Source organism: Lipophrys pholis, assembly GCF_963383615.2.
Source record: "Lipophrys pholis genome assembly, chromosome: 18".
NCBI lineage: Eukaryota > Metazoa > Chordata > Actinopteri > Blenniiformes > Blenniidae > Lipophrys > Lipophrys pholis.
Window position 1 is genome coordinate 17,091,802 of NC_137646.1, and position 22,839 is coordinate 17,114,640.

At 43.0% G+C, this 22,839-nt stretch overlaps 1 protein-coding gene across 2 annotated transcripts in view; it reads left to right on the plus strand.

Annotated features, from left to right (window-relative positions):
• Positions 1 to 22,544, plus strand: part of LOC308123896 (glucosidase 2 subunit beta-like) — a 141,540-nt gene extending 118,996 nt beyond the window's left edge. The window contains exons 13-15 of one of the 2 annotated variants that reach the window (XM_080486621.1): positions 1,138 to 1,209; positions 16,235 to 16,334; positions 21,128 to 22,544. In XM_080486621.1, coding sequence (XP_080342747.1) covers positions 1,138 to 1,209; positions 16,235 to 16,334; positions 21,128 to 21,265 — 310 coding nt within the window. In that variant the 3' untranslated portion in view covers positions 21,266 to 22,544. The remainder of the gene's footprint in view (positions 1 to 1,137; positions 1,210 to 16,234; positions 16,335 to 21,127) is intronic. The other variant, XM_080486622.1, reaches the window with a different exon arrangement.
• The last annotated feature ends 295 nt before the right edge of the window (positions 22,545 to 22,839 follow it).

The window sequence follows — 22,839 nt, forward strand, 5'->3', positions numbered from 1 at the left end:
ATTGTTCTGGTGTTGGTGTCTTACAGAAAGCGACGCATAATCTACCACACACGACATACTGTAATGTTTTTTCCTGCTTCAAATAGTTATTTTCCCGGAATCAAGCTGCCTGTGTGGAGCATCTAGTGTAAAGCTTAACAGAGACAAACAGAGTGACGCAAGTGGAGCTAGAATAAGTGTGAGAGCTGCATCCAAAACTGTTATTTTTGATATATCTTGCAGTTTTTGTACAAATTCATACCCTGAATAAATTCCCATTTTTTGACATTCTGTGGTGGGTAAAAGTGTTTCTGTATCTCCTGATTAGACACATGCATAATAGACCAGAACTAAAACGATCATCTGTTTTAAAGCCAAAATGATAAACCAAAAGAGGATGATAAGTGTTGTAAAGTTGAAAGGGACTGCAATTAATTTATCATTTATGTAAGTTCATCATAGCAGCCACTCTTATCTTTAGATGAGGTAATTTCATGTTTATTGTTTCTTTCATCGTTGTTCATTTGAACCAGGTATGTATGCTAAGTACAATATAAATGTCAGGATATAATACAATAACACTATGGATTTCCTGATATACTCTAAGTAGTTGTAATGCTTTGTTGGTCTTATGTGAACCCTTGTTAACCTTATGTCAATTGTGCATATTTCTTATGAGGAATTACTCACAGTATTGATTCTTTGTGTCTTGTTGAGCCGCTATAACTGAATTTTTCATTCTGGAGTATAATCTATTAGTTTAGCTTAGTTTATGGTAGCGAAGCTAGTCAAACGGGCTGTCACACTAAAATAAAGATGGATTTTAATAGCCATATGAATCTCATCAGGTGAAGTTGTATTGTGTGTGTGTGTGTGTGTGTGTGTGTGTGTGTGTGTGTGTGTGTGTGTGTGTGTGTGTGTGTATAAATATAAATGTTTTGTATATCACCTTTTTGCTAGAGGGAAAATTATCCCTCCATGTCTTCAAAAAGCTCAAATCTGCAGGTGGTGTCTCTCTCGTCAGATTGTACGTTGTCTCTCGAGGATAGAGTGAAGGAAAGCACAACTTTACACAAAAGCACACATCCTGAGGGCGAGCGAAGGCGCCGCAGATGAAACTGTGTGCATCATCGTGCGTGTGTTCTTCTCCCTCCGCAGGTACACTTATACCTTGTGCCCGTTCAATCAAGTCACACAGAAGAGCACCGCAGGAACAGAGGTTTCATTAGGGTAAGTACCTCAATCAGTGCCTCTTTTGTCCACACGCTTAAACTCCCAATCATTGACTGACCTGGGTACGTCCAGCACAGTGGAGAACAGAGACGCACTCTTTTCAGAGGACTTGACAGCATTGTGCGCCGTGACATTTAGAGCGTACTCGTGTGAGGCCATAAAAACCTGGCACAGCTTCGCGTGCGTTTTGTTTTCCTCTTCCTTCATTCAGAAAGGCCTGAAACAGTAATTTTTCCTCATTTATACTAACTAGATCAATCGAGTGACGACATCGTGAAAGCTCCTTAATCATTGTGAAAGTGCTCATATGAAGTCACTCAGACCGATATATTGATTTTTATTGTTATTCAAGCTCGGTTAGGTTCATATGACCTTTAATCAGTCATCAACAGATCTTTATTATGGTTTTGATCAGTGGCAAATAGGGCAAGTTTCATATACTGCTGTGGTTGCATTTCCTGGGCCTCCGAGGGTTTAAGTTTCATCTCAACGGTCTTCTACCGACCCGCCGGGAGGGACGACTGTCACACTTTGGACATATTCTGTGCCCACGTGTGATGAAAGATGCCACTCACATCCCCACAGAAATGTGATTCTTTGTTCTCCAAGTGCGAATTCGCAAAGTAACTTTCTCATTCTTTTTTTTTTTATTTTTTTTTTATTATTATTATTTTCTTCCTTTCTCCTCGCAGCCGTCTGGGTTTGAAACAATGAGTGCCGTTTAGCTCCTGTGTTTTGCTCCTATAATCACATCACACCACTTTCCTCCCCATTGTAACATCCCTGTCAAACAGTTAAAGAAAAAAAAAATGTATATATAGCATACTGATGTTTTCCTTGTTTTTTTATTTTTCCCCCCCACGTCTGCCCTTTTTCAGAATTTAGATTTGAGGTGATAATTATGGGATGTCGCCTCACTGTCCTTTCCCACTCGCTCATTAGCCTTAACCGTCAGTCACTCGACACTTTTATAGGGTGCAATTATGGGAACGCTCCTCCGTCGACATTGACACCTCTCCGGAAAAGAGCCTTTATAAATCGCCGCGGCTCCTCCCCGAAGAGGAGGGCTCCGTCGCGGTCCCCGCTTTTCAGACGCGCAGACTTGTTTGGCGAGCAGACAATACAGAGGTCAAAATGACCGTGGAGAATTTGCGACGGAGTGTCAAAACATTTTGCGCCCTCCGAGATGCGGGGGCCATTAGGCTCCACTCGTCCCCACCTTCTGCGGCTGAAGTGAGACGTTACAGCTAATTTATTTGCAATTATCCTTCTGTGCAAATATAGTTTTGCTTTCAGATGGTAAATTAATTGGAATCTAAAGCCGAGCTGTGTTTTTTCTTTTTTTTTTTTTTTTTCCCTCTTTGCACCACCACCTCCCACACTACCTACTCACTTTTGGAGCGGAAAGTGCAATGCTTCACCGTGCTTTTTTAGCGCAGGAGAGAGCAAGAACAGAATGCTAACTGTGAGTAATGTGACCCCGGCGCTTCTGTCTGCCTGTCACTCATGGTGGTATGGAAGGCCAGAAGGAACCAAACAGAACCAGTGGTCAGACACGTCTTTGACTCGACTCGGGAGGGGAATCGCTGCCAAGCGGCATGGGAGGGAGAAGATTTCTTACGCATTTTTTTACTTGACTGATTACGGCAAGAAAAACGAGAATAACCTCCCGATTATTTACTTCCCTTGAAAACACGTCGGAATGTTTGAACACGTCACCGGCATTTGGCGGCGCAGCACCATATGATGTACTATACTGTTTCCAGAAAGCGTGTAGTAAAGGTATATGTGGAGTGGATTCAACCGAGGAGGGGGGGGTCACATGAATCATAGCTCGCATGGTGGGTATAAAGTTCATTTTTTATCCAGACAGACCATCAGTCAGGCCTTGCAGGATATGGCGGGGCCTCCTGATATCAATCTGCATGGAGGCATCCTCTTTCTCCCCAGAGGGGGGCGAGGAGGGAGAGGGGGGAGTGCTTTGATTTAAACGGCAGCATTTATCACACCTGCTCCAGCATCCTAAAGGACAAGCGTGCGGGGGGGAGGAGGGGAGAGGTCGGGGAGGAGACGCAGGAGCAGCATTAACATGTGTGTCCTGTCAGTGCGGCTGCGGCTGTCGCGGTGATGACATCGGTAATACTTGCTTGTACCACTTTGTCTAATTTGGATTAGTTAGGTTAGATTCCTGCCGTATTAAATGGCCGCCGCCGCCACCGCTGCTGAATTTTGATTACGGCTCATGGCCAGCATGGTTTGTGAAGTGTGTCAAGGCTCATAAAAGTTAAAATTGTTCCCTGAGCTTCAACCCTCCTTCATGCTTGGTTTTGCAGCATAGTTGGCGCCAGACCATTAACCATACAAATGTTCTTAAGGAACGATAAATCAACATGGGAACACTTCCTTTTGTAGCTTCTGGCTCTTATATTGTGGCCACACACGTAACCATAAAGATTTCATAAGGCCCGGCAAGTCATACTGTATGCTCCCAATTATCTGTAAATGTAGATATTATACAACACCTCTCGAATTCCAATATCTCTGTTTTCCATTTAGCTTTTCTGCCTTTCGGCCGCAGCAGCTCAACCACTTCCTGAAATGGCTGTTGTAACAATAACATCAGCCATGATAATGATAATAGAGTAGAAGAAAATGCTTGCATTGCGACAAACACCATCCCGCTGTGACAGCGTCGTCCATCTTCATAATGTCCCTCGCCGTGCCCACCCGCTCCCCCGCCCTCCGCCTCCGAGAGGCAGACATGCTAGGTACAATGACGGAGCAGCAGATGCAGGGTTTACTATATGAATGCAAGCAGAGACATAAGAATGCGCACGCACGCACGCACGCACACACGCACAAACATTGATCATTGATGTAGAGCATTGATTCCTTTCGGCATCAGTCTCCCACAGGACTGTGTTTTATTGAGATCTTAATTGACAAGGTGGAAGACCCTGACTTAATTCCACCAGAAAACTTAAATGTAATGGTACGGTTTCCCCGGGATAGTGACTTGCTGATCGGACCCAGAGATAACACAGCCACTCCAAATCACAATTCTCCCGCCATGTGTGAGCTTTGGACTCTTTTCGCCTGCTTTATATAATGCTGCATTTTCTACCCATCAGTTTACTCGATCTTTGTCCACTAGTGATCCTCCTCCATAGATGTCATGTCCCATACCGAACCAACATCTACATCAGAAGTGTGATACACAAAAGACAAATCATTACCTTTAGGAATGTTCCTGATGCCTAAAAAAAAAGCTAAATACTCAGAAAACAGTCAAAACATTTCACAATTTCTAGTTCCAGACCTGCTCAGAGGTAGATTCGAGTTCTTCATGGTGCCAAAACAGATTTTCCCTGCAAAGGAAGAGGTTGATGCACTCTTCCTGTTTCAAAGTTCATTAATTTATTATTAATTTCTTGGTTAATTTCCTCAGATCATAGGGAAAAAGAAGTTGCATGTATTGGCTTATTGCTGTAGTACTTTGACATTTATGATTTAAAGTGCACTACAAATGAAATACTCAATATTATTATTGTGAACATTGTCCTTGAAATATATTGTGTGCACTGCCAGTCCAATGAAGACTTTAAAGAAAATCTCAAATGACTATATTGGATTTAGATTGCTGCTGAAGTACGGGGCACTTTGCTGGCATTTTACGTATCGTGACCACGTATTCAGAACGTTTTCTGTTACCTTCACAAAGTCTTTAAATTCAAAAATTGTCAAATGGAAGTATGTCTTGCGAGCGTAGAAACTACGTTATCCAGCACTGCTAGTGAAGGTATGTATCCAAACGTTTGAATGCGCTTTCTTATTATTGCTTTAGAATGATTCTACTTTTCTTTTTTTTTTCATTCTGACGTGTGCCAGCTTATTTTCATTTTCGAGATGTAAGATCATCAAACCGTGCCGAGTTTGCAGTCCACTCTTTGGAACTGACTCGTGTTGGGCGTCTGCTTTAGAAATGTGTCCCTCGGAGACGTTATGATGTAGGTTGTTTAGCTCGGTGTCGGCTCAAAACCGTTTTGGTTCAGGATTAAAATCTCATCGTTTTTAATTTTACCCGTCGTTGAAGGACAGCAAGTAGATTATTTTGTGAAAGGAAATAAAACAACTTTGGTTACTTAATGTATTCCTATTGTGATATAATTTGAGTTCTCCTGGATGAAGCCCCTCATAATTACTTTTCTTTTGGTTCATTTCTTTATTTGGATCATTTCTTTGTTTCCTTCATGACTGTGGCCTCTACTGGGACTCCTGGAACAGGGTTGCCAGAATAATATCAAGCCAGCACTTCATCAAAGTGATCGTGCTGCAGCTCTCCAGATGTTAACTGAACCTTGCGTATTTATTTTAAATTTATTTCAATCATCTTCTAAGGGGAGGAGCTGATTCGATGACTATGTACTGTCAAAGTTTTCCCCGGTTTTAAAATGATCAGCATGTAATACTTTCACTAAAATAAATGTATAAATGTGTGTTTTTTCAGACCAGAGTTGCTTCTATTGAGTGCTGAATGTATCTATTATGAGCTTATCTATTTCAAATGTTATCAAACTCTACTATTGTTAGGTTTATAGAACCAAACCTGGTCCAAAGACAGCCTTTCTTTTTATGTAAAGATATTTTTTTGTCTTAAAAGTTGTTCCTAAAATGCCTAAATGGGCTTATCCTCAAGGCTGCTATGTTTCTAAATAGATTTTGTCATTAAAAGTGAATAAGTGAAACTAAAGGGAAAATGTAGTTACTTTATCAACAAAAAAAAAAAGAAGACAACCGAATCGATGAAAAACAGATGACAGGTCGGCAGATAGAAATGTGACGACAAAAATAAGTGAATCACACTAAATTGCGAAAACAGGAAGGTAATTGGATGCTGTGATTTCACACCGTTTTTACACCGACACAAAACAGAACAAAGTTTAGACTGAAATAATGTGCCGCCAGCTCGACAGAATACACGTGATACAATCAAACATATAACCTGATAAAACCTTTTTTTTTTTTTTTTTTTTTAATGTCATCTTCTCAGCAATACATGCATGCAGCGCCAGCACTCAAATACAGTCAGATCCATTTAGGCTTTAAAGTCCCTCCCAGAAGGTACTTTGTCAACATGCAGTAATTAGCTTAGTGTTCAAGCCATTTCCTGCTAACAACCACAATAACTACAAAAAAACAAGTCTTTAGAGTGTGCCACCACAGCAGCGCCGGGCCATAATAACCTTTCACCATGAGCAGAAGTGCATTTGAAATATTAATGTAGAGCCTTTCAAAGTTAGCCCAGGATAAGCACATGGAAATAGCTCCGGCTGCAATGATACAGAGCGAGACATCTGAACTCAGAAACCTTCGTTCCAGATACCAAAGTCAGCCAATAAGCGAGACGAGACGAGGAAAACGTAGGGAAGAAATGGCGTGGCTTTTCTCCACACGGAAGAGGAGATCAGTTGAGTGGGTTTATGTTTTGGGACTCCAGGGAAATCAGGTGGTCACGCACTCGGGGTCGCGGAGAGAGGGGGGGGGGGTTGGCGTGTGTCGCCCCGGCAGAGTTCAAAGATCGCGGCCTTCCATTGTGTCGGGGTCAAACGGCAGCGCTCGTCTTCGCTGAGAGCGCACGGGGAGAGAGGGCCAAGAGGCGCTGCTGAGACTCACCTTTCACCCTTGAAAACATGCAGCGTTTGACAGTCCAGGCTTGGGTACGCCCAGCATCCAGAGCTGAAAACACGATGGACTAAGCAGGAATAATATTAACTCCCAGACTCTGCTTGGCGGATATGAGTACACACACCACGAAAGATCAGAGGAAGACTACAGAGGGGAGATTTTTCTCCACTCCTATGATTCAGAGTGTACACTTTGAAAACATGTTATTAATGTTGCGACGGAGGAATATCGTGATACAAGGAGACGCATCGGCTGTAGAGGTAGAGAGGCACAGACATGGCTGCTCCGCAGCCCTGAGGAAGGGAAGAAGGAAAAAAAAGAAAAAGAGCATTGTGAAACGCGTAGGGGGGGGGAAAAAGGGCTATTAGTGTTGTCAGTTACTCCTGCAGGTTCATATCGCTCAGTATTCAAACCCACAGGTCTCCCTTGAACTGCTTTATTGAACAGTAGATTTTCAAACAGAAAAGAGCGGAGAAGTGAGGTAGCCTAGCAACATTGAAACCACGGTGAATGACTGCGTGTGCCCACTGCGAAGGAGCCAGGCAGCTGAAATGACAGCGCAGAGCAACCCCAGAGAGAGTGGGATGTGCTGGCCACCGTGAAAAATACAAACACGGCGGCTGTTTGTGGCGGTATGCGGCAGACATACGTACGCTGTCTACAGACTTTAGAACCCCCCCCCCCCCCCCCTCTCCTGAGTTACAAATTGAATAACGTCGTTTTCTTTGCGCCGACTGTCATTTCTCACGTTAACAGCGGCGCCAGTGACCCTATATTGTTTTCCCCCTCCACAGTTTTCGTGCGGTCCTAAATAAAAGATTTCCGGAATGAAACGGAGAAAATTCCCAGGCGCTGAGAGAAAGAGGTGCGGCGGTGTGGATGCCTCCAGGCTGCCAGGCTCCTCTGAGGGGGCCTCGGTCTGAATGATCCAGACCGGCACATTTATTGGCACAGACCCAAGAAAGAAGAGACTCTGTGGCCATGGTAGTATGGAAATATGCTCATTTGATCAATAACAGTCAATTTCTCCTGAGAGCCGCAGAGCCCGGCATCTTTTTAAGAGTATGAAAAGGAATAAAAAGGCCTGATGGAAAATACATCATGTCCCTCTCCATTTTGAGATTAATTACCGTTCACTCGCAGTTTTCTGCGGCGGCGGCGGCTGCACGCGTATAAACAGGAGAAAAGTGCTGCGGCTAATTATCTCGATAGGTGGCCATTTTGTTGCACAGCAATCGCGGGGGAGCTGTAAGATTATTACTGTAAAACTGCTCAAACACTGGCAGGCTACAAATGAGCTCAAAGCAAGTGAACATCGACCTGAGACCGGATCAGGTAATGACACACTTCAACGTCTCTTGACAAAATAGCCTCACTTAGAGCAGCCAGCGGTTATGGACTAAAATATAATGAGGTGTTTTTTTTATTTATTTATTTATTTTTTATTCTCCATTTTGACAATGACGATATTTCCTTCTTTTTTTTTTTGTCATCATGATTACTTTGTACTGTGTGACTCAGCAAAGAAAGTTGGGTAAACAGTGAGAAGTGCGAGCCAATTAAAAAAAATTAATAAATAAATCATATTATTTGTTTCTGAGGTTATAAAAAGAAGAAAATCTTTTGAAAATAATTGTAAATACTTTATCTGTGAAGGGCTCCATCCTAAACACACAAATAACTCCCAAGAGGCTGTAAGGAAGTTTACTTCAGGGAGTATTTCGTGTGAAACTGTAAACTGTACAGAAAAGTTTCAACGCTGACTTTAGCTTAGCATTAGCAGCTTATAGCTCAAAAGAAGAAAAAATATCACTTAAAACATCTCCGAAGCCCCAATTATACGTCTCGTAAGGGATGTAAACATAGTTGTTATTGACACACATTGGGTTGAGTAAAAATGTTCCGAATGAGAAGTTTGAAGCTGTTTTATTTTTATATGCACCAGTACCTGTGCGCTTCTCATCAATTTCACGAGTTTCACACGCAGAGTGAAAAATCTTCACAGTTTTTACAAAGCACAAACCAGATGGTTGTTGTTTTTTTTTTGCCAAGAAAATAAAGTGCAATCCGAATCTTTCCTCCCGCAGGATTTCTCCTCACACTGATGTTGGGAAAAGTTTGTCGCTCCTCAAAAGTCGAGATTCCTGCAGCCTTGTTTTCCGAGTTTCATGCTAATGCCCCTTCTCTCTCCACGAGGTAGCGACTTTTCCCAGCTGCAACTCACTTCCAAAGTTACAAGCGTTGTTGTTGTCTGCCGTCCAGTTTTTAATTCACCAAAACGGTGCAACACCTAGTGGACAAATTTGGAACTGCATTCATGAAATTGCAGTCAAATACTTGTTTCATGTTGTGGTTTTAAATCATTTTTGAAATAAATTTATTTTTTTTATACAACACAAGTGAAATTGCTCATATTTCTTTATGGGATATTCGGAGCGCAAGTAAGTACGGTGCTCTTTATGGAAAGCATTCCTCTGAAATGACTAATGACTGTTTGTGGCTCCACTCTTCACTGCTTTTTATACTCTGCCTGCTTAATGAGTGCATTGACGCTCCCTTTCATGTGTTCATATCAAAGTCAAGCCCTTAATTGTTGTGATAGGCATATTTTTTCTTTTATTATTCAACTTTTTCCTCATCTCATGCAAGCCGCGATGATTTAACCTACAGAGCAGTGACAGTTCTGCTGGAACAAGTGCATAATTATACATTTAAGTGTTGTACTTAATGTGCTCATTTTCAGGCTGTCAAGGTCATTTGCTGGAGTGCCATTAGTGAAGCGAGAGGCCCTCCTTACCTGGGAATATGGCAGCCGCTTAATGCCCGGTGCTCAAGAGGAGCAATGCCATGGTATACTAGTGCAGCCGGACGCAGATACAGATATTTATTTCATAATTCGTCTCACTGAAGTAAGAAGTGTGTGATGTCCTCGCTCCTAATGTGTTTACGATACAGCGCCGGAGAGCCCGCGTGTTATCTGGCGATCGGCGCAGAGGGGTAATGACTCTTGTGCGTCTGCGGAGAGGGTTAAATTGGTGGGGAGTGAAGAGCGGGAGGAGCTGACACTGTGAACCCCCGATGGCCTTTCTGCTGGGTCGCCATGGCAACATCTAGCCCAGCCGTTAATGAGGCACAAGTGAGCTGTTAACTGAATACTGATTTGGGTTTGACATCAGCCCTGATTCATATCTGTCAGGAAGGTGTTGATGAAATATGCACCCTGAGTTTGTTTTATAACCACACATTAAAAGAGAAAAAAAGACTGCCTCGGTCGTTTATGCACGGAATGAAAAACAAAAATGTATGTTAATCACGATTTCAGGTTAATTACATGGGTCAACACTCTATACATGAACAAAAAAATGGTTGCATGAAACAAAAACGGAAAAAAAAAACATTGAGCTCGCTCGCTGCAGTCCTGGAATGTAAATAGCAGATACGTGAAGATGGATTTCTCCACACACCATATGTATAATGATGTATTTGAATCCCGCTCTGTGCGCTACGATTCAGAAATGCCTACTGGCGAAGAAAAAGCAGGCGTAAATGCCCTCTCTGTGTATCACTCATATGAAATGAAGTGAAAGCAAATCCCTGACTGAGCATGTGCCCTTCACATGTTCCTCTGCGTATGAATTATTTATTAAGGCGCCGGGCACAATGGTTTGCTGCGCGGGTGAGAGGAGCATCCGCGGCTGGCACGGTAATGACGGCGCCTGGGCTCATCTCGGAACGCCGCTCTCTGATTGGTGACCCGACTCAAGTGGCAGAGGTTAGGAATGCGTGGCTATGAGAGCAGGTCTTTCTTTTTCTTTTCTAACAGTTTTTGTAGGGCCGCTTCACTGAATCCAAATTAACCAGCAGCTCCCAAAATGACTCCCTCTACCTGCCAGTGCATTGCCGCGTCTCGCGCTGTAAATGATTAGCGCATTAACAGCATAGTGAGGGGACTAACTTACTGCCCCAGACCCCTTGTTAAAGCAGGGGAAAGCATGGCTGTGAGGTATAATTCCTTGCAGTGGCAGCTAATGAGTGGATGCTACACTGGGAAGGTGACAGTAATAAGCACCGACTTTACACCATCTTAACACAGGTTCTGCATTTCATTAGTATTGCACGAGGTGAGGAGTCGCGATCAGGCGCGGGTTGTTAGAGAAGTATTTATCCGTCATGTGATGCTGAGTTGGCACATTTGAACTGACAGATCCTCGCTCTTTACCGCCGAGGAGGAATTGAGTGTATCTGAAGTTTCTGGCCTGGTAAAGCTTGATGTCTCTGTAACAGAATGTGACAGGAAATGAAGCCAGCAATCAGTTAGAATTCTGGCAACTTGAAGATGCACTTCTAAATGTACTCAGATTGCTGCAAAATGCTTTGCTGATCTTATGCGAACCCTTGTTAACCCGGCGTCCACTCTGCAAATCTTCTTCTTTTTTTTTTTTTTTTTTTAAGTATGAAATATTAATTTTACTCACAGTATTGGCAATATTGTCTTTTTGCGGATCCTATTGTACGGAATCCGGTGTCCACGTGCAAAAAGTATGCATTGAAGTAGGAATTGGAGTAAAAGACAGTAATACTGTGACTTTAATTATGACGCAAAGACTTTAGCACCTTATGGAAAAACATGGCTTCGTTCACTTTAATTGCTTTTAAAGCCAGATGTGGAGGGATTTTTCAAAGAGGAAGCATAGATACTCTGTAACAGACTCATAATAGCCTAATATTTGACTTAACTGCAGAACACAGCAAATATCAAGAAATCTGTCTGTCCTGAGTAATTTATTAGGCCTTTTGATGCTCGGAAACTGGTGTAAACTGAAAAATTCAAAAAATAAAAATCAGACGAATGAACTCTTTCTGCCGACTAATTTATTAACTGATGTAATATTTTCCTCTTTCACTCACTGAGTATTTACTCAAAGTGTTTGGCGCTCTCTGGAGAGGCCTGCCTCCCACTTTGAAAAAACCTCTAAATGAGACCCCCGTGTTGGTGCAGCGGCGGGTGCGCTCAGGGGACACATGTTGAATGTGGCTCAATTTTTGCTGCAAGGTCATTTCGGAGTTGCACAAGAAGGCAAAATCTGAGCAAACGCTCATTACGGGTGGATCGCTTTGAAGGTTGAATAGCATATTTGGGCTGTTTACCTGCTGATTTTTCTTGCTCAGATGGCTTAAACCTGCACTTTGAGATGTGATTTTGGGCTTTAATGTTGTTGTTTTTTTTTCCACACTTCATGCTCAGTGGCTGGGTACTAAAGTGATACTTGCCACCGTCTTGCTGCTTTATTTTGAACTCTGAAGCTCACAACAGTCAATGCTACGGCTTTTTTTATTAAGATATTGTTCCATTATGCAAATTTTTGTAGGATTACATAGCACCATAAGTAAGTTTGCATGCACCATGAACCGACTCCGGTCTGCATGTCACCTCTTTTGCTATATTATTTATTAAAAATGGCTGTATATCCTGCCCCCTGGCACATGGAGATGGCCCTTTATAAACTTGTGAGTCATCAAAATCTTATTAAAAGAGGCTTCACACCAAGAGCCATAAGCAAAGAACAAAAACAAGGTAACCAAAAAGCAGACGAACTAGAGAACGATCAGGTCACTTCCTTCAGCTGTGCTGTGGTGGTGAACCTACGAACTCCAAATTCACACTTAGAACTTTGCCTCATATTAATGAAGGAAAGCCAAACACTATGTCAGGGCTGATGTTAAGTGGGTTTACATGAGGAAACAGCGGACATACCAAACTTGTCCAGCATTCACTTCTAGTGCCCCCACCCCCCACCCCCGCCCCCCTGTGGTTTTTGTTCATCCACCCTCTCTCTACTGGAGGCCCGGGGTCTCCAAACACACACAGACACAACACGCACACATGGAGACGCACACAACTGCACTTTTGGCCCAGATTTTTCCTCCTCACTCGCTCGCTATCTGCGGGGTGTTTGAACACCAGTGTGGAGTGGTCCAAATGATAATTGCTTCTGAAAGGTTGATTTGTGGCTGTATCAGAGGGGGGGAACTGTCCTCTCAGTGTAGAGTGAGATTAGCCGTGGATCTTCGGGATTTATCACTCGAGGCGTGCGGATTAGCACGACGATGAAGTCTAGAACAGAATCACTGGCGACCACATCATTTTAAAGAAATAAGAGGAGCTTATATCAGCTCAAGCCATTATCAGAAGAAGAAAAAAGGAAGTTAATCAGCTTTTTTTTTTTTTTTTTTTTTTTTTTTTAAAGCTAATTACTCTTTATGAGGATTAGATTACAAAAAAAGTCTGTCAAGTAATATCCGGACTTGGACAGATATAATAATAAAAAAAAAATAAAAAAAAAAAGTTTATTTCTTCATCCCAGCAATGTCTGTTTGGATATATGATAAATAACTTCTTCGTTTTTTGCTTTGAAGAGACAAAACACTGTGATTTTAATGGTATTTTGGAGTACTGGTTGTAATTAAATCACAACTCCATCTCGTCGGTAGAAATCACACCTGAGTAATTCAGATAGAGAATTAAATGAGATCAGCTCCCTAATGGGTGCAGCTCGAGGCAAGACTGGAGTTCTCCAGGGCCCGCTCTCTCACACACAATGCAAACTAAATGTATGGGTAATAGGTTTAGCTGGCTAGATATGCTGCGATTACAGGTTTATCTTTGATGGAAAGCACGTTTTATGGCATTAAACAAGGCCAGACAAGGAAAGAAGCATATCCCAGATATCTGTAAATAAGATTCTCTGCATTTTAAAGCCTTAAAGGAGCATGTCTTGAAAAGCTCCCATCATTAATCATTAACAGGAAGTCTGCATTTTGCCCCTCCCTCTCCTCTATCTGGTTGAAAATGGATTTAACTGCCTATTTTCATACTTGCGTTCATGTTCATTCTGGGTATTTATTTTCTCTAAAAACAGAAATTGTCTGGGTTTTTTTTTTTTTTTTTTTTTTGTCCCTGTTGTTGATTTGAATGGTAATGTTTTGCTAGACAGGCAAAGAGGGCTGCAGCAGATCAGCCGACAAGAAAATCCAAACACTAACCCAGATAATTTAAGGAGACTGACCCTGCTGCTACAAGTGCCAGCGAGCATGATTTGTGTCATGGCTGCAGCTTAAAGCCAAACTGTGACAAATTGGATGCGAAAATGAAGTTGTCACTGAGCCACAGGGGTCCGTTTTGCACTTTTGGGTTGAGCTACATTGTCTGTCAAAGAGTCTGACCGACGTATAGCGATATTTATGCATTCTGGTGCCAAGAAATTAAGAAGGAAGGCGCAACGGGATGGGTTTTATTTTTTCACAGGTGTGTGCGCGAGTGTGGTGAAAACTGTGGAATGATTGGAGAAAATGACCTGCCAATACCAAGTGCAAGTAGGTATTATTACTGGGAATGATCTGTCAATAGGATTCCATCTCGTGACTCCTGTGAGTCCAAATGACTTGAGTGTGTTGGCCACCTCTCAGCTATAACTCCAGCCTAATTGACAGGACCCACGCCGCCTCCTGGGGCACGAGCGGGCTGACAGAGCGAGAATGGAGATTAAGGAAGGAAGTGAGCAAAGGTGAGGCGAGGCGCGGGAATGAGGTGCGCACGTGTGCTTGGAGGGGGGTGTGTGTCTGGGGGTGGGGTTGGGGTTTCGCGATGGATGAGGAGGCGGAGAAGCGATGCGCGAGGGATCCCTGGTCAACTAGCTGCAAGAGCCGAAGCGCTGTCACTTTCTCGGCTCGCCGTGCCTGCCGGCCCTGACAGCAATCCATTTGAGGGCCTCCTGGTGCTAACAGAGTGCTAAAACCCAATCAAAATGGCTCGGAGGAAAAAGGCGAGACGCCCGGGCCCAGCCGGCTTCCACTTGTGTGAGCAATTCACCTCTGACTGACCCGCTCAGGCATCTTAAATAAGCCATGCGCATCGTGAACAGCAGAAAAGTCCCACTCGGGGGGCCTGAAGACAACCATGTGTCTGTAAGAGCCGGAGAGTGCTTTTTGAAATCAAAGAAGAGTCCGTGTTTACCCTCGCCAAGGTCAAAAGAAGCTGTTTAAAGAATTGTGGAAAGAAATTCTGGACATATTTTCAGTCCGCTAATTCATTTTTTATTATTTTTTTATTCGTTGCATGTCCTGCCTAAGACCTGTGCCCGACATTAGTAAAAGCACTGCAATGTGGTTTATTGTTGCTCCTGAATCACTTTGACTCAATATCAGGTCATCAGTATCAAATCTTATTGAGATCTTAAAAAAAAGAAAGCGAGAGAGAGAACCAATGAAAAGCAAGACGAGTTAACTAATACTGAAGGAGTACTCCACAAACAGAGCAGGTCCTCTTTAATCCCACGTGGAAAGGTCAATGTAAGCACATTGCTCAAGTGTTGCTTACTTGTGACAGGATTGCCACTTAGGCACTTAGGCAAATTAAAGGAACAATACTTTGAATATATGGCTTTTTATAGCTCTTTATCCAGGATGATTAATAGAGGACCGACAAGCCGATTGAAATAAAGGCCTCCAGGTTTCTTTTTCCATTACTGTAGTCAGTGAAAAGATTGATTTCGTTATTTATGCTCGGTCATGACAGAAAATAGTTGCTTGCCGATGTCGGGCGAGAGACCATAGCCAGACACATTTCAGTAAAATCTTGTGTACCAGATGCAGAAAAGATTTTTATTTAAAAAGAATTTCCCCTCCCCTCCTCCAAACAGGATTACGCCGTTGTACAAAAATCAATACGTAGCTGCAGCACGGCTGCGGTTTGACGCCACCTCAAAAGATCAGAGGAAGTTAGCCAATGAAAGCATAATGAAATGGCATCTGTTGGTGCGGAATTGGACGGTGGCCACTGGCATCCCGGTTTGCTTTGGTTTTCCTAACTCCCCTTGAAATGTTTGGTGAGAATGTAATTAGCTTGCACTGGGCAGCCACAACCTCATTTGAAACATGCTTCACTGTTTAGTTTTTTTTTTTTGTTTGTTTTTTTTTCCTCCCTCTCCTGCTTCCCTTGTGTGTTACTGCACACAGCATTAGCTCTGACAAAATGGTAATTAATATTTCCCCTCCATTGTTGAGCAGGAGAAGGGGACGTTGAGAGCACCGGTGCCAAGAACCAAAGAAGGACACTGCCAGGCTGGCCATCTTGCCAGCTTTTTATTTTTACAGGGAGAAAGTGTTTTTCAATAAGCCGACTGAGTGGTGTTTTAAAAAAAAAGAAAAAGAAATGACATGCTTTTGTGCTCAGCGTGGCCCAACTCTTCTTTAAAAGTCCATGTTGACCAGTAGATGGAAGTTTGTTTTCCGCGGGCAAGTGATCAAAGACTTTGCTTATTTGATGCTTTATTTTTAGGCTGTGGGGGATGTGGGCAGGAACGCCAAAGAACCAGTACAATCAGATGGTGTATGAGAACGGAGAACCCTGCTGGCAAGGAGGTTCGCGCAGTACGACGGTGAGTATTGCACCAACACATACAGTATATATGATTTGACAGCAGGAATGTCACCGTGTACCCTTGCCAATTCTGGCTTTGATCAATATCTTCTTAAGACACATGAATGTACACAAAGGGCTGTGGTTTAGTTGCTTCTTGTTGAACGACGGGGAACATGCATGTTCATTACTTGAGGGCTGTTTGACATTCAAAGCGATATGGCACTGTTGTAGGTGAAATGACCAACCTGTGTTTTAACACACACGGGCACCAAATACATTTTAAAAATTGGTCTTTAGTGGGGGTCTTTAGTGAGCTCCACTGTTTCTGGACAGATTTACATCATCAGCGCCCACTCCCCCCCCCAAATCCCCGGCCTTGAGTGTGCATCTGCAAACCCCCCTCCTGTCCACCTCCAAGGCCGTTCCACCCCCCTTACCCCCACCCGCTGGTTTTTTCAGATTTGACGCAGTGGGCGGGAATCTGACCTTGGGCTTCAAAGTGTCTGTCAAAAAGCAGCCTGCTGCACCAGACTGTAATACACTTTTGTACTAGTAATTACTAGCATATAAAATATATTGCATCTATTCTCCATAAATACCCGGGTCTGAATTGAAACTTTAACACTCATTTATGCGCATTGGTGGAAGTTTAGAATTACTCTTTGGCCTTCAGACAATTTCCAAAATGCTAAACAAGTCCTTAAAAAAAAAAAAAAAGCCGTTAAAAACTTAAAAATGATTGGTTTCATTCAAATACATTCCACACTTTGAGTATTGGGTCATTTTGGTACCAGTGAGCCTCTGACGAAGGCCGTACTTTTTATTAAAAGACCATTTTTGTTGCCCTGCTTTGTACGTTGTATAAAGCCAACACGTTTGAAAGTTCTTCGAAAGACCAAAAAAATGGCTAAAACAAGGAACCTGACGCAGGAAACACGTCTGAAGTGACAGATGCTCAGCCGGGAAGGGTGCAGCTGCCTCCAGATAGCCAGGAAGTGCAGATGCAGTCCTTCAGCAGTTGGATGTCCAGCATGTACAGTCCCCACTGTCAAGCATGGTGGAGGCAGTATCCTCCACCATTAAGATTTTAATGGTGTCCCAAAATGTTTTGGGTTTTTATTTTTGTCCACCACTGTATCTGATTCAGTCAAGACCAATTTTCTGTTTTTACTCCTTAACAAGAAGAGTCCCAACACGTTTTCCCTGTTGTTCTTCCATTCTGACTCATTCCAAACGACTGCAAAACTTTTAATGTGAACATTCAGGTAAAAGTGCTGAGTTTCATTTCTCGTGACTTAAGGAGGTGAAAAACAAACCCCCGACATGATTCATGGTTAACAGATGCAATTAGTATAATGAAAATGGATGCTATGCAGAGTTTATTAAGACAAAAGGCAAACTTGAGGTTTTGTGTTAACAAGGGTACAGAGGAAATTAGAAATTAAAGCTTCTAAATGTACATGGGGAATGTTGACTGGGGGGAAACCTGAAGGAAACTGGGCTCCCCTCTCCACATTAATCACGGAGAGAAGCCTGTACGGCTCTGTGAACGCTTTTCCCTGCAAAGGGAACTTACTCAGTTAATCAGTTAAAGACTTTACGTCCTCAGTTTGTCCAAAACTAAACGACTAAAACCGACTTGCTTCTCCAGTCTTTGTCAGTCTGCATTGCCTGAAACATTTCTCACTTTGCCTTCCTTTGCTTCCTCTTCCCCCTGCACCGCTCCGGCCTGCCAGTTCAGCCCCCATCTTTCACTCACTTTTATGAGACCCATTTACATTTTTGTGTGTGAATTTGCTCAATCAAAAATGTAGCACATTTAATCATCAGATTTTCTTTGCCTGGCCCCCTCTTCAAATCAGAGCCCAATAAAAGTCCTTTACAAATGTATGTATTCATGCCATCCAGGGGCCCCCCCTTTGAAAAGATTAAATCGAATTCCTTTGATACGACCCCCTAACCGTGTGCAGACGGCATAAATGAAGTCTCGTCAGAAGTCGACGCTCATTATATTTGAAATGTTGAACCTCAGCTTTGGGTTGCGCTCTTTCATTCTGTGGTGAAGCACTCTTGAGTAGAGGAACCCGGGATGTAGTGTTTTACGGTTCGGATATCGTGGTGCTCCAAATTCAAGCAGGGTGCAGTTTATCTCACGAGCCAATGGGGAAGGAAGAACGCAAACTGTTTCACTTATTAATTAAAGAGCAGGACTGCCGCTGTTCCGCATGTGCGGTGATTTTCTTTTTTTAGCCAAGGATAAAGTCACACCTGGGCTTTCTGAATTTGAAGATGATATCATGAGCTGCTTTTACGTGGATTTTGATGTTCAGATTAAAAGCAGGCCTGAGAGGCTAAGTAGAGTGGACCCCGTTCCTGTCTATTATTGCCTGACTGGTAGTTTTGTTCAAGATGAAGCAGCTGAATATGATGTATTGATACTGTCGCCATAACTTTCCTATAAAAAAAACAACAACATGACCAGTTCAGCAAATATTCCTTCATGAGCTCTCAATCACAGAAAATGGAGTTTATGCAAATAGGCAACTTTACAAAGTCAGAAAGCATCTGGGTTCGCCTAACAAGTTTAAAAGTGCGTACGAATCATCAGAGATGCTTCCGTTATTGAGGTGGGAGACGCCTTTTCTCTGCTGGCACCTCATGACCTTTATGTGAGAACTTTATTATGAGATACTGTCTGTATCGTACACCTTCGATCTCATAATCTTTGCTGATTGTCTTTGGTTGCTCTTATTCTTCCCACAACTTTGACTCTCTATCCAACAACGTGTCCAACTCCTTTGTGTCCTTCTTCTGTAATTGTGCGTTGTGGGGTCTCATCAATCCATCTTGAATTCAAGCAAACCAACAAGGAAACATAATAATTCTTAGGCACTCTGATACGGTCTCCATCAGTTTTTCTAACTTTATCAGCTGCAAAACATAGAGGAGGACACAGAGAGGTCGCAGGTCTTTGTTCAGAGGACCTGAAGAAAACAGCCATAGTTAATGCTCAACAAATCTTTATTCAGCTCCCCATGGATGCCGTCCATCTTTTCGTTTGGTCTATAATCGCAGTGTAATCCCGTTTATTCTGTCTGGGAATGGAGTACCATTGCTAAAAGGCTCTTACATGGGGCAAGAAACTCGATGCCAGATGATCAAAAGTTAGTGTGCAAAAGTTGGATGACAAATCAAAGACACTGGTTTAAGTATTTAGTACTTAAACTGGGTGTTGACCCACTAAATCTGCAGCAGTTTTCCTGCGCACTCACGTCCCAATGAAGTGGTTTGTTTACAGCCCGTGTGATCTTTTTTTTTTTTTTTTTTTGCCCCTTTGAAGAGTTGGTGGCCAAATCTTTCTCGAACTGAATGAGGTTAACACGGAAGCTGATGTTGCTCTGGGTGTGTTGTCTTGAGCGCAATTGACAGACCGAGTGCTACATTACATATTTGCACCTAATCATGTTTAAGCCATAGATGAGCTCTTTTGGCCAACAAATAGCGATACTGGGAGCTGCTTCCAGGTTCAAGGTAAGGAAAGCCACCTTTCAAAAAAGACTGGGGCCTACAGGCCTCCAAGTGCTTCTATTCACCAGAGGAATCACCTGCTTGTGAATGATCAACTACAAATAATATCTCTTTAAATTAGGACTTTGTAATCCATTGGACCCTCTTTACACGATTTGGTGGACGCTGCATCGTTTTTGCGTTGGTTTGCTTGTGTTTGACATTCTTACCACAATAAGAGCAGCATGGCTGCTAAAACATGTTTACATTTTTACACATAAACTACAGATACCGTCGTAAACAGCAGAAGAGACGGTGAAAATCACACCCATTTATTATTCATAAAAGCAAAGTACTTAATCGACAGTGTTTTTATTTTGTGTGGGCATTGTTAGAGGATCAACAATGTGTACCCTGTGCGATAATCCAATAGCTAGGGTTAACTGAGGCGAGGGCTGCGTCTTCAGAATAATTTTATTTTCGTGGTTCGGCTTCGTTTTGAGCCCCACAAGTGTAGTTTGCTCACAGGTTTTCAGGCCTCTCAAAAAGAAGAAATGCCAGACCACAGACGGGCATAAGCAGTGAAACACATTGTCTCGTCGTGCCGCGCACACACCCACCTAATATCTCGGCGCAATAAGACACTAAGTGACATAACAAAAGCCTCTATTTTTAATCCGAAATCGGGACAAAACCAAATCACCAGTTGTGCTGCCCGAAACTCGAGCACAATAATACCTGTCACCCCCTCCCCCCGCCTCTCCAGGTGCTTTTGTTCGCCGGAGGGATCCTCTGCTTCAGGGTGCTGTATGATGTGCTTGGTTGCTATGGAAACCACCTAGAAGTAAAATAAGTTGTTTTCCCATCCACTCTCTTGCAGGGGGGGTTGGGGGGGGGGGGGGGGGGGGGGGGGGGCGTCAAAGTCACCTATTAAAGTCGTGACAGTAGTAATCACATCTCCGCCTGTCCTGTTCATGACAGCGGCGATGTTCCATTATTCCACCCTGTCCCATCGTCACGGCAACACTTTGTACACATCCTGGTTGTATTACAGAAAAACTTTTGCAGTTTACTCCAGAAAGGACCTGAATATATTCCAGAGGTAGCAACTCACTCCCATGTCTTCTGCATAATTTTGTCATTTGTAGGTTGTAAGCACAAAAGTTCGGAGCTGTTTGGGGAAATCTCCCCGAAAAGAGGGCGGACAGCTTCCACCAGCTCCCCTCGCGAGACAAAACTCTTAACTCAGGCTAACGGTGTCTCTTCTCCACCTCAACTTCTCTTTCTTTCTCTCTTTTCTAGGTCACCCTGACATGCGGAACGGAGACAGCCTTGCGATCGGTGAAGGAGCCCAGCAAATGCCAGTACATCATGGACTTCCAGACTCCCGTGGCCTGTCAGCCGGTGCTAAAGCAGCGGGGTATACACAGCGAACTGTGACCCCCGGTAGCCTAGAATAACTTGAACCCCACCCTTCCCTCGGCGAGCCCGCGGTGACAGGTTGGGGTCCTGAGGGGTCCGCGCTGACATCTGTGTTGTCAGAACATATATTCTTCCAAGTGAGTCTGGCTAAGGTTAGAACTGAGCCTCGCTGACGTCGCTCCCGGACTTTCCCATCGATTGTTACAGTACTGCTTCGTTTTCTCTAAATGTATCAAAAAGAGCATCTCTCGGAAGGAGCACAAGTATTACCAACGTATTCCTTAGAAGTACCTACGACACTTAAGACTGTGTGTAGTTGAATCAATGAAGTGAAACTCGACCGGTTGTAGGGTCTTGTGACGTTTCTCACCAATGTAAAAGCCGTACGTGCTTATCTCTTCCCCTCCATCACAGTGGTAGTTACAGCTTTGCTGGTATTGTGAGCAAATACCATAAACTTACTGGTAAGAACTGCATGTTTTGCCAAAATTGTGATTTAGTTTAGCATGGCGCTCTGTTTGTCAACACATCAGTGAGCCCCAGTAGGACTAGAATAACTTTAGTGGCGGCTCCTTCAACTCCATCTGGACCCGGCCGACGATTGACGGCAGGCCGTTTGGCGAATCACGTCCATTTTTTTTCTATCTATGCCACCTGTAAACACAACTCAAACTCAATGCTTAATATCAAAAGAAAACAATTATAACCACTATTATGCTTCTAAATACTTGTTTTCTCTACATCTATACAGGCGTTTCTGTCGATATCTAAGATTGTTGATAGCTTGCAGCAAAAGCTTCCACTTAAGAATCGCTCTTTTAGCTTTTCTTTAATGCCACGCTCAGACGGTTGGCGGGAAACCAATAAGTGTTGTCAGTTTACACATCGAGACGTAAAGCAATATTACCTTTTATTTGGAGTCGCCTTGTTTTTAGCCGCCCGACGAGCGAAACTCTGGTATGTTTTGATCCGAAAGAAACTTTTTAATGGCTTTAAGAGGAAAAAAACTTTTTCTGACGTATGGATGTTGGTTCGAAGTCTGAAAACAGTATATTTGAAAGATGCAATAAATCTACAAGTCACATCAGACAGTCCAGTGTTAAGCTATTAATACCATTCACATCGTGCTCCAGCTTCACTACGACAAACTAGATATGACCAAAAGGTGTGTAGATCCACGGCTGAGATTTAAGTACCAGCAGATGTTCAGTTTTCTAAAATGAGCTTCGGTGTGCAGCTGTTTTTGGAAAGTATGCAACATCTTTTATGAAATAAATGTATATTTGTGACAACTTACAACCAGACTCACGTCTCCACTTTATGACCTTCACGACGGAGTCACAATCCCTGCGTAAAGTGTTAACAGTGTCGGCGCCGTGCGAGTGAACTGCTGATTGAAATGTTTGATTTGCTCAACAAGCAGAAAGAGAACATTGTGAAAGGCGCTTCAGATTATTAAGACGTCGGTCTGATGTATTTATAGTGCTAATTTAAACACAGTAACACATATTGTCTCATGTTTGCCTTGGCAGTATTTACCGACTTCGGATGGTGATGGTATACTGAATGGAACGTCTCCTGATGTGGCGGGA